Raw genomic sequence first — 11,579 nt, 5'->3', positions numbered from 1 at the left:
AGGGTGAGGGGAAATTTTGGTGGTTTTCCTCCTCAAATGAGAATTTGATGTGGGCTGTAAAAGAGGCATGTTTGTGTGTTTGTTTTTAAACAGGTAATTCACAGATTGTACGTGTGAAAATAGAGTAAATCCAAGGTCAAGTTAAATTTTTCCAGCGAAAGAGGCTGAAAATGATTTATTGAGTGAAACAGTTAAATACCAGGACAGTTGTGCTTTGTCTAATGCCAAGGGAACTAACTCCTCCTCCCTCTCCTTGTCCTCAGGTTCAGTGGCAAATATGAACATTAGTCAACATTTGACAACAGCTCCTTGGGACATCATGAATTTGCTGGAATCTAGACCACAAAGCACTTGCAATAGAGCTTTTTAAATTTGGATTTAATTTAAATGAACGAAAAATAAGCATCTGGATCAATTGTCGTGATGGCTAGCAAAAGAAAATCCACAACTCCCTGCATGATACCAGTAAAAACACTGGTGCTTCAGGAGACTGAACTGGACGCCGTAGAAGATGATCGTGAAAGAACGCAACAAGATGCTCCTGCAGAAGGGCCAGCAGCTAGTGATGCTAGTGCCAGTAACAGCAATAATGGAGCTTTGTCTAATGGGCACCGCGGTATTGCTGATAGTGACACTTATATCTGCAAGTCTTGTGACTTTGGATCTCAAGACGTTCATCACTTCTTTGGGCACTTGGACTCTGAGCACTTAGACTTTAGCAAAGACCCTGCGTTTGCGTGTGTTGCGTGCAACTTTCTGGCAAATAGCCATGAAGGGCTCTCGCACCACAATGCAGAGTCGCATGCCGGTGAAACGAGCTTCGTCTGGAGGGTGGCTAAGCAGGACAATCGTATAACTGTGGAGCAAAGTGTCTGTGAGGCTGCCAGCAGCCATGACCTTCCAGGAGAGGTCCCTGAAGAAGGGGTGGATGGCCAGTCCGAAATTATCATTACCAAAACGCCCATCATGAAGATAATGAAAGGTAAACCTGAGGCCAAAAAAATCCACACGCTGAAGGAGAATGTGTCAAGTCAACTGGGCAGTGAGTCAGAGGTGAAAGACGGAGAGCATTCATTCCCAAATGGGTCCGTGCCAGTCAGCCAGCCTACTGCAAGTTCAACAAAATCATCTCATATAGTGAACGGCTCCATCATAGGAAACGTGCCTGTTCTGCAGGCGGGTGTTGCACAATTGGTGTCACTGCAGCAGCAACCCCCGTTGCATCAGCAGCTACCTACATCCAAGTCCCTTCCCAAGGTTATGATCCCCCTCAGCAGCATTCCAACGTACAACGCCGCCATGGACTCCAACAGCTTCCTGAAAAACTCCTTCCACAAGTTCCCCTACCCCACCAAAGCCGAGCTCTGCTACTTGACCGTGGTGACGAAGTACCCAGAAGAGCAGCTGAAGATCTGGTTCACTGCCCAGAGGTTGAAGCAGGGCATCAGCTGGTCACCAGAGGAGATCGAAGATGCCAGGAAGAAGATGTTTAACACCGTTATTCAGTCCGTGCCCCAGCCCACCATTACGGTTTTGAACACGCCGCTGGTTGCAAATCCTGGGAGCGTCCCCCATCTTATTCAGGCAACTTTACCGGGCCACATGGTGGGGCAGCCGGAGGGGACGGGGGGGCTGCTGGTCACGCAGCCCATAATGGCAAATGGGTTGAAGGGCACCAGCTCCTCCTTCAGCTTGGCGGTGACTTCTGTCCCCAAGCCCCAGCCGGCGGCACAGCACAGCACAGTGAGCTCCAGCAACGCCTCGGGGGTGAAGGTGGTCAACAGCGGCCAGTCGCTGCTCACCGCCTGCCCAGCGATCTCCTCGCAGACCTTCCTGGATCCCAATGTGTACAAAAACAAGAAGTCCCACGAGCAGCTCTCGGCCTTGAAAGGCAGCTTCTGCAGAAACCAGTTCCCTGGCCAAGCTGAAGTTGAGCGGCTGACAAAAATCACGGGCCTGTCCACCAAAGAGATTCGAAAATGGTTCAGCGATAGGAGGTACCACTACAGGAACGTGAGAGGGGGCCGGGCCGTCTTCCCTGGAGACAGCACGCTCGATTCCCTGCCCGAAATAACCTTCGACGTCTCGCCCAGAGGAGCTGAGCTGAGCCCGGCAGCGGCGGCTGCGCCGGCCCCTCACCACCCACCGCGGCGGCAGTCATGGCACCAGGCACCTGATTTCACGCCAACCAAGTATAAAGAGCGGGCACCGGAGCAGCTGAAGGCCCTGGAGAGCAGTTTTGCCCAAAATCCCCTTCCTGCAGAGGAAGAGGTGAACCGCCTGAGGGGGGAAACGAAGATGACGCGGCGGGAGATTGATAGTTGGTTCTCGGAGAGGAGGAAGAAGAAGGTGGCGGAGGAAAATAAGAAAGTGGAGGAGGCAGCTCGGCAGGAGGAGGAGGAGGCGGAAAATGGCGGTGGGGAAGGGGAAGACTCCTCCGATGAGCTGAGGGCCGCGGGTGAAAACGGCTCGGTTGATGCCTCTGGCAACAACCTGAACTCGGTGGAGCGGAAGGTGAGTCCCATCAAAATCAACCTGAAAAACCTACGAGTGACTGAGTCCAACGGCAAAAGTGAGTTACCGGGGGCAGGCGCAAATGAGAAAGGGGACGGCAGCTCCAGCCGGCCACCCACCCCTCCGAAAACCAAACTGAACTTTAAAAAAACGGCCCAGCAGCGGCATCTGCTGAAGCAAATGTTCGTGCAGACCCAGCGGCCCACGAACCAGGAGTACGACGCCATCGTTTCCCAGACGGGTCTGCCGCGGGCCGAGGTCATTCGCTGGTTTGGGGACAGCCGGTACGGCTACAAGAATGGGCAGCTGAAGTGGTACGAGAACTACAGGCGGGGGGTTTTCCCCCCGGGGCTGGTGGAGGTCAGCCCCGCCGGCCGGGAGGTGCTGGAGGATTACTACGAGAAGCACAAGGGGCTGCGGGAGGAGGACCTGCCCGGCCTCTGCGAGCGCTCCCACCTCAGCGCCCAGCAGCTCAAGGTGTGGTTTGCGGTGAAGGCGGAGGAGGAGAGCAGGGGTGCCGCTCCCGAGGAGGCCTGCGCCGGCGAGGCGGCGGGAAGTCGGAGAGGGCCATGTGAAGCCGGCTCGGAGGTGTCGGAGAGCAGCGAGTCGTGGGAGCCGGGTGGCCAGGAAGGCAGCGCCGGGACCCCCGACGCCCCCGGCCCGACGCCTGCTGCACGGCTCGGTAAGGCCCCCGCCTCGGGCAGGGCTGGCTCTGCAGGAGGGTTTGGGCAAGCACAGGGCACTGAGCGTTTCCCATGTGGGAAACTGAGGCGTTAGGGAAGGATTTAGTGTCCGGTCTTGCTGTTTGGGATTTAACTGAGGAAGCTGTGAGGAAACCCCTGGGAAAGAGGGGGGCCAGGGAAGGAGGATGAGGAAGGTCCTGCAAGGTGCCATGAGTGCCGCTGCCTGCCCGCCTTTGCCTGCCTTGGTCACTGGGTGCTGGCTGCGCTCTGAAGCCAAATCCTGGCTTTATTTTAAGCCTAAGTGAAACCAGCAGGAGCGTCTGGTCCCTTTACCTGCCCTGGGGGAAGGTGGCCCTTGGGTTTATTTATGAAGGAGATGAGTATTTGGGAAGGAAGGGGGCTGGCTGCTGTCCCCCATGCCACTGGCTCCTTCCACGCATCCCCCTGGCCTCGAACAGCAGACGTAACCGGTGCCTGCCTGCTCAGGCAAGAGCCTCCTCCCTTCCCTCTCCCGCTGACAGCTCTCCAGATGTGGGCATCCTTCTTTGGCGTGGGGCAAAGCTTGGGTGGTGAAGATGGAGGCTGCGAGGAGGGGCAGGGCATGGAGGGCTGGTCTTTACAGCTGCTGACCCTATCCCCTCCTCCTGGACCCACTTCTGAAAGGCGTGTGTGTGTGTGCACATGCACGTGTGGAGGAGAGGTGGTTTCCAAGCCCTTTTGGGCTCTTCAGAAGTGCAGCTGGGGGCCATTTCCTCCCTGGCGGGGTTCCCACCAGATGGGGATGGCCGAGCGCTTGCCCTGTCCTGCTGTGGGCTGTGCAGCCCCTCGCCTGCTCCACGCACGCAGACCCTTGCTGGCGTGCTGGGCAGCTGGGATCTTCTCCAGCCCTGCTGCCTTGCTTTGGAGCCTCCCCCATGCTTCTGCCATGGCTGCAGGCCTTAAAATAAAATAAATTTTAAAAAAATAATAAAAGAATCCACTGAAATTCATTGCTTCCCTGTCTAATGGAGAGGAGATGGGACGTGGGTTTGACTGGGGCCCTGCCCTTCTTGCAGCTGAGGTCTGGATGTATGCTGCGCCGTGCGCTTTGCTGGGGAGCAGCTGCAGCCGCAGGAGTGGGCTGGGGAGGCGTCGCAGCAGGAGCGGTTTGGGGAAGGGTGGTGGGCCAGCTTTTGAGCCTATGCCAGGGAGATGGCCGTGCCCCTGTTAGGACCCTCGGAGGGTGGCTTTATGCCACCAAGAGCGAGGCAGTCCTGTCAGCCCTCGTGGCACGGAGGCGGGAGGTGCTCAGCAAGGGTGAACAGCTTCGGACCGCGGCAGGCTGCATCCCGCCTTAGCCCCGCTGCTGGCCAAAACCCAGCTCCGCTCCCACGAGGATTTTGGGTTTCCATGCCCCTCTGAATGGGGCTGGCATCTCTCCACAGCTGACTCCATCAAGGCTCCCAGTTTTGCCCATCCTGAGGCACTTGTGCACCCCTTTCTCCCCAGCCAGCACCCCACCTGGGTTGCAGGCCCCTGTGGTGAGCCAGAGCGTCTCTGACACCTCTGTTCTTTTTCAGAAACAGACTGAACTCAAACCGCCAACCCCGGAGGATCTGCTCTTACCCTTGAGAAGAAATTTTTGGTCTTTAAGAAACCCATGGGCTGGCCTGATCCAACCTCAGGAGCAGGACGTGGTGATAAAGCACTGCCATAAATGAGACCTTTGAGCACAGCACACAAGAGAGCGGGCGTGCAAAAACTGGGCACTTAGTGCGGAGCTCTCGGTGGCCCAGCCGAAGAGATGGCTGAGAGCTGGCGGGGGCTCAGCTTGCACCCAGGAAATAGGATGCTCTTGTTTGCTTTCCAGTGGACAGACTTTCAGATTTCATATTCATATACCGATGCCTACAGCTGCCTATACAAGCATAATGAATCTCAGACATTGTGTAAACAAGGTCATTGCTTAGATATGGACTATCATGGCACAGTACTTTTGTTTTTGGTTTTTTTTTCATCTGTCCGTTAAGGTGTTTGTTCTCTAAAGGTTGGCATGGCTGCGTATATCCTCTCCACCCTTTCTGGTCCTTAAGCCCTGGCAATGAAGGGCTTTGCAGGCACACAAGTGTGGATGTGCGTGTTAAGAAAGGAAAGGTATGAGAAGAAAACTGCCAGTCTTGCATTAAAGTCCAGTGGGAGCTGAGTGAGATTTTCATCTCTGCGGATGAGGTTAGATTTGTGTTGCATACTCTCCAATAAGTAACAGGTTCCCAGACCCAGACAACCCAGAAGGTGGAGTTTGGTGTCATTGGTCCCTGGCTGGCTAGAATATTTTCCCCTGTGCTCCTGGAGACTGACTGTAGCAGGCTATTAAATCTCCAAGTCTCCCTTTAATCACTGAGAACTAGCACATAATAATTTTTCCATCCTGACCTGGAATCCTTTTCATTGTTCAGAGAGAACAAGCTGTTCTTCAGAGGACAAACGCAGAGAATACGCAGCGTTGCTGTGAGTGGTTCAAGTCATTGTTGTCTCCAAGGGATCGGCGAGGCAGCAGCTCTTCTGCAATCAGGAAGTTTCCCTCTTGCAGCACGACATGACAGATCCTCCTGCAGCAGCGCTGGTAACTTCAAGTGTTTGCTCCAGTCTTTGTTTTCTCCTTTTTTTTTTTTTTTTTTTTTTTTTTTCCTTCCTTCCCACCCCCAGTCTATCTGCAATAGTTCTGGCAAAACAGCAAAATAAATTTCCCAGTTAACCTTCCTGCTTCCCGGTACCTGTACATTTTTAATGTGCCCATGTTGTCTTGGGTGGTTGCTGTGTGATGCAACTACTTGAAGATTTTTTTAATATTCTTTTCTAATAGAAAACAAGATCTGGAAGGGAAACTCTTGAGCTGAATAGTCCAGCCAAATGCTGTGTCAGACCATTCTGTCACAAACTAATTGAATCCCAGCTCAAATTGGTTCCATGTCTTGCCTTCACTTTTGCTCTTGGAAGGCTATTCCAGAACTTCACTGCCTTTGAATGGTTAGAAACTTTATTTAAATTTCTAGTTTGAATTAATTCGTGGCTGGTTCGTTCCTGGTTTGTTTTGGAGCCAACATTGTCCTTTAACTTAAATAGTTTTTGGTATTTATCCGCTGATGTATTTATGGAGAGTAGTCATAGCTCCTTATTTTTGCCAAGCTAACTCAGCCAAGCTTTTTCAGTAGAAGGTTTTTATTTAGTGAGAGCTTTTTAATGTGGGAGACTTTATTGTTGGTGGTAACTGATATTTATTAGAAGGGTGGGTGGGTAGCAAGCCCCAAAGGATCGGATCCAGAGATTTAAAAAAAAAAAAATAATCTGGTTTAAAAACAAACCAGCTCTTTCAGAACCTCTTCCAAAGATGGTGTCTGATTTCTACCTTCAATTGCCCTTGCTTTTCCAATTCTTTCTTTATCCCTTCTTTAAGAGGCCGCCTTGCTCAGCTGCGAGGAGGGGCTTTAACTGCTCAGTGCTTTGCGAGAGAGAGGCCTCCTCTCGCCTGGCGGTACGTGCCTACGTGGTAGGTGCCTGCGCCTGGGCTCCCCTGGCACACGGTGTCACCCCCGCGGCCCAGCGTCAGCATCTGCTTCGGAAGGAGGTGACCTGCACCCTAAAGAGAGCCGGGGTGACGTGCTCCTGCAGCCATCCCTTAGCAGTCAGACAAACCCTCCCCGAAACACTGCGAGCAGGGGCGGTGTCGACCCGGAGCACCCTGCTGTGGCACCAGGCTCCCTAAATTTCCTCCTCTTCAGAAGCGCTGTTGCTGGTTGTGCCGTGTTGGAGCCGTAACCAGCAGCCCTCCCACCTTAGCCTCGTGTCGGCTCAGCCGGCAGCACCCCCGCGGCTCTCCTCCGGGAGAGCGGGGCGGCTGCTTTGCAAAGACAGCCAGAGCCCCAGGGGTTCACCCTCAGGGGTGCAGTCCTGTGCACCCCGAAATGGCACAGGTCACGGGAGCATCTGGGCGGTGCTAGAGCCAGAGGTAGCAGATCTGGGAGTCGTGCAACCCGAGAGTATGAGTGTGCGTGCGGTGTTACCTTCAGAGAACAAATACAGGTAGGTCAATTTACTCTCTAGTGTCTATGTACATGCAGGTTTATTTAAGTACACATATATACAGTTCAGATATGCCATTGATTCTTTATTGCATTAAGATGTACATTAAAAATGTACACTTTTACTAACTACTTGCTATATAAATATTTTTGGAAGTGTAGTTTGCCCATTCAAGGTGATTTTCTGTGGGATTTTTGGTGTACACTTAAAGGCCTACGGCTAATTGGAAGAGTGATTCCCCGCTCCATCTACAGAAGTGCTTAAGGACTATGGTATGAACTGGTCCCTTTGAACTATTTTTCCATGCACTAGTTGAAATTTTTTGCACTTGAATTGTATTTGGCCAGTTTTCCAGAAAAATTGAAAAGAGAAGTCTTGTGAGCTAGAGGGAGAATTTCCCGGTGTACACAGAAAAACCAGCCTTGAGGGTTGGAAGCTGCTGAGGTTTCTGAGCTTTGTCTCCATGCATTCATACAAGCACAGCAGGAGTTTTCTTTCTTTTCGGTCGGAGGAATTTTAAAAAGTGGTTCCATGCAGACTCCCCTCGGACGACGGTGCTGGCAAGCCCCATTGCGTGGGGAGGGTAAGATTTAGAGACAGGAAAAAAAAAATCAAAAAGTAATCGAGTTCCCTTTCTAACTCCTGTGTTCCTTGTTGTCTGCATTTTTTAGTTGACTTGAAATCTCCATGAAAGTATAAGCTGAAGATTTTTGAGGGTTTAGCTCTGTGGTCCTCTGTTTCCCTATTGCATCATTTTTGAAGCTGAGGGGAAGCAGGTGTCATCTCCAAATAGACTCAGGTTTTGGTGCAGGACATTATGTGTTTGCATCTGAAGCTGAAAGGAATAATTGAGAGGTGGCTTGACAGTCCCAGCAGCAGCTCTTCTGGTGTTAAGAGGAAGTGTCACCACAATTCTACACGGTGTGTGAATATTTATCATCATCTAATCAAAGATGACTATCTTGACTTGAAAGGAGGGGTGTAAGATAGAAGTTGTGTAGCCAGCATCAGTAAGGAAGGGAAATTAAATTCTTCACCTCCATCTGCTGTGTGTGAGCTTGGGCTTGACAGGCACAGTAGTAACCATCATTTTTAATCCATGTGAATCTTGTTACTTGTGTCTCTGAGGCTGCTTAGATTAAGGGCACAATCCAATTGCTTAATAACCTGAAACCCTGATCCGTGCTGTACCTGGCTGGCTCATATAAAGAGCTGCTGGTTCTCCTGATGCAAGGAACAGGAGCTTTATTCGTTAGCAGCAGGCCCTGGCTCTAGGTTTCATTTGGGTAGGTTATTTTTCAGCACCTTAATTAGCATCCTGGAAATCATGCTTTCTTTCTTTTTATTTTTTTAGCAGAACACTAAACAAACCATGATTTTTAGGCTCCTATTTCCACTTGCCTGGGAGCTGGGCGCTGCTGCACATCATGCCCGCAGCCATGGCGAGAGGAATGGGCACAGGTGCTTGCTTCGATGCATGGCATGCAGCGGTCAGAGTTCCAGCTGCAGGTATTTAGAGCAGCTGCATGTCTCCTGCCTGCCAGAGGCTTGTGCTGGTCACCGCGAGAAGCCACCAGCAAAAGCAGTCGCTGGGGGCAGCTGTGACGAAAGCCTCGTTGTCAGCCCCCAGCTGGACGCAGAACCGTAACCTGCCCGGGCGACACGCGCAGGGAAGCTGGAGCTGTGAGGTGCCTGCCTGGCTCATTTTTGCTAGGTGTCCCCTGTCTGTTCAGGAGGAAAAGGAGGACGTAGAAGGCTGGGTTTCCATTTAGGGTTTTGGATATTTTATGGGGTTTCTTTTTAATGAAAAGCAACAATGTTTGGTCACAGGTAGAAGTTTTGTATTCTGTCTTCCCTGCAGCCCCTCTCTTAGAGACATTACAGAGGCAACCTGATCAGAAGGTGATGTTCGGAAGCTGAGGCACTGGGAATTGGAAGAGGAAGGTGATTTTTCAGCACTAGGCACAAATTAGAAAGTTAACATGATGGTGCACCTTCCCATCAAGTTGATAGTATTTAAAAGGCTGTAAACTTCTCTCTCCTGTTGCCCAGATAATTTTGGCTTCGTTCTGCAAATCAGTCGGTGGCCTGAGGTGATTCAGCTCACTGCAGTAACCTCTGTCGCAATTTCTCAGTTGATCACAAAACCAGCAGGGTAAGATAAGGCAACACTACAAATGGAGGGGGGGGGATGAGACACTTGCAAGCTGTACGTTTCTTGATGCTGGAACTAAATTCTGCTGTATGTTTTACTGGCAGCGGTCCCTGCCAGGAATGCTGGATTGGCATCGCCACACTTTAAAGCAGAGCAAGGGAGCTCTGTTACCTAAGCAGTGATTTATTTTATTTTTTTTGTTTTGTTTTCTTGGTATTGCCTGTTCCAGTAAAGAGTGCTCTGTTGGCTGATGTCCATATTTTGATGGCACATTTAAAGTCACTTCTTCCCTGTACTGATGGAAGGTGGTATTAGGAGGACTCTTGCTTACTGGTGCTAGTGAAGGTTGGGCTAGGAATCCATGGCATAGAAAACTTCTTGCTAAAATTGCACTTTCTCTCTGCCCCATCTGGCTCGTGGTGGTGTTATGGGTACGTGGCTGTGACTCCCCTTGCACATACTAACATTGCACTAAAAGAGAGACTTTGGGAACAGCGTGTTGATCACTTTGTTTCTCAGCAGACCACAAAGTCAGCCTAATTGGGGTCTTTTTTTTTTTTTTTTTTTTTTTAATTATTGTTATTTAGAAATCATGCTGGTGCTGAATGACCTGGAATTTTTGCTTGGATTTATCCAAAGGAAAATGTAATTGTAGCTGCAACGGGACCTTTCATAAGGGTGGCTGTGCAGCTAGGGAGCAGAGCAAGGGCTCTGCTGCGTAAACCGTCTTTGTACTGGGGAGATGTGGGGGGTTCCAGTGGGGTTGTTATTGTGTTTTTTTTAAGACCACAATTTTAGATGGTCACCTTGGCAATCGTGTGAGACAGGAAATAGTTTTTACTTTTGGTAAAGGTTTTAAAGAGAAAAAAAAAGTGAAGCTGCCTGTGATTGTGGGCTGTGGCTATTACTAGGGCTAGGGTAGCTTGTACCTGCTATGGACTTTACCTGCTCTTATTCTGAGGGCAAGAACTCCCTGTAGCAACAATGCCACTTCTGAGAAGTGAACGGCAAGTTTCCCTTCCTTTTGTATATGTGGATGTGAGGGTGGGCGAGGGGAAGAGCTTGCTTGTACAGTTTGTTGAAATGAAACCAGACATTTTTGGTTGTTCCTAAATAAAGAGCGTAAAAGATGAACATGAGTCGACTGGTGATTGCACTCGGGTTTGGGGAAGCCCCCAGGTGCTGCCCTGTGCCCGGTGCTAATGCTGGGTGAGGGTGAGAGCTGCCCTGCACAGGGGGCTGTTTGCTTGTCCAGGGAAGGCTCAGTCACACACACACACACACACCCCTATTCATTTTAAGAGCTCAACAACTTACCTGCCGGGTATGGCCCCGCTGCGTGCCAGAGCCCAGCTCCTGCTGCAGCCTGGAGTCGCTGCTCATCCCCAGCCCCGTCCAGAAGAGCAGGGTCAGCTGTAGCACATACCCACATACCCTTCTTTTACCCTTTTGAGTGAACAACATTAACCCTGGGGCTGCTCCTTTTTTTTTAAACTCCCTAAAGGCAGGAAGGAGGAGGGAGCAGTGCAGCCCCCGCAGGGCTGTACCCCAGCTCCCCAGCACAGCACCAGCAGGGTCTGCAAAGGGGGCAAAGTGCCAGACACCCGAGCCACCACGCATGTAATACTGACACTTTTATTGTCACTTAAAGCTAGAGTGGCCGTGTAAATGTCGAGTTTCACTACTGGACCCATAGGCAGTGGCTATACAGGTAGGTAGATGCGGTGCCACCAGGATAGAGACACGTGCTGCCTTGGTCACTGAAGGTCCCCCTTGCCCGGTGCACTGGGGACGGGCACAGAAAATGATGGCTGCGAAGGGCCTCCAGCAGCTGCGCGGGAGCGGGATCTCCGGGAATCCAGGCAGAGCCGTGATGGCTGGGGGTTTTTTTGGGTCTCTTTCCTTGCGATTACAGCCTCGTCTCTCACCTGGGCGGCTGGCAGGCTGTGCGCACCGATGCACGCCGTTAAGGGCTTGGTGGTGAAGGTTGGCGGGTGGTTGGGGTTGGTGAGGGTTTGGGGTTTTTTTTCCCAGTTTGTTTTTTTTTTTTTTTTAGTTCTCCACTGGAACACACTTCAGCAGAGAAACTGGAAAAGCTGCCTGAAAGTAGGCCATAGCAGTGCCGTTTCCATAGAAACCAGTTCACAGCGTGCCGTGAGATTCACAAG

At 51.2% G+C, this 11,579-nt stretch overlaps 1 protein-coding gene across 1 annotated transcript; it reads left to right on the top strand.

Annotated features, from left to right (window-relative positions):
- Positions 1-423: 423 nt before the first annotated feature.
- Positions 424-4,534, top strand: ZHX3 (zinc fingers and homeoboxes 3). Its single transcript, XM_009956550.2, has 3 exons — positions 424-3,196; positions 3,719-3,860; positions 4,408-4,534. The coding sequence occupies exons 1-3, from the start codon at positions 424-426 to the stop codon at positions 4,532-4,534; spliced, it is 3,042 nt and encodes a 1,013-aa protein (XP_009954852.2).
- The last annotated feature ends 7,045 nt before the right edge of the window (positions 4,535-11,579 follow it).

Source organism: Leptosomus discolor, chromosome 17 (genome assembly GCF_034619465.1).
Source record: "Leptosomus discolor isolate bLepDis1 chromosome 17, bLepDis1.hap2, whole genome shotgun sequence".
Lineage (NCBI taxonomy): Eukaryota > Metazoa > Chordata > Aves > Leptosomiformes > Leptosomidae > Leptosomus > Leptosomus discolor.
This window is presented reverse-complemented; position numbering and strand designations above follow the sequence as displayed.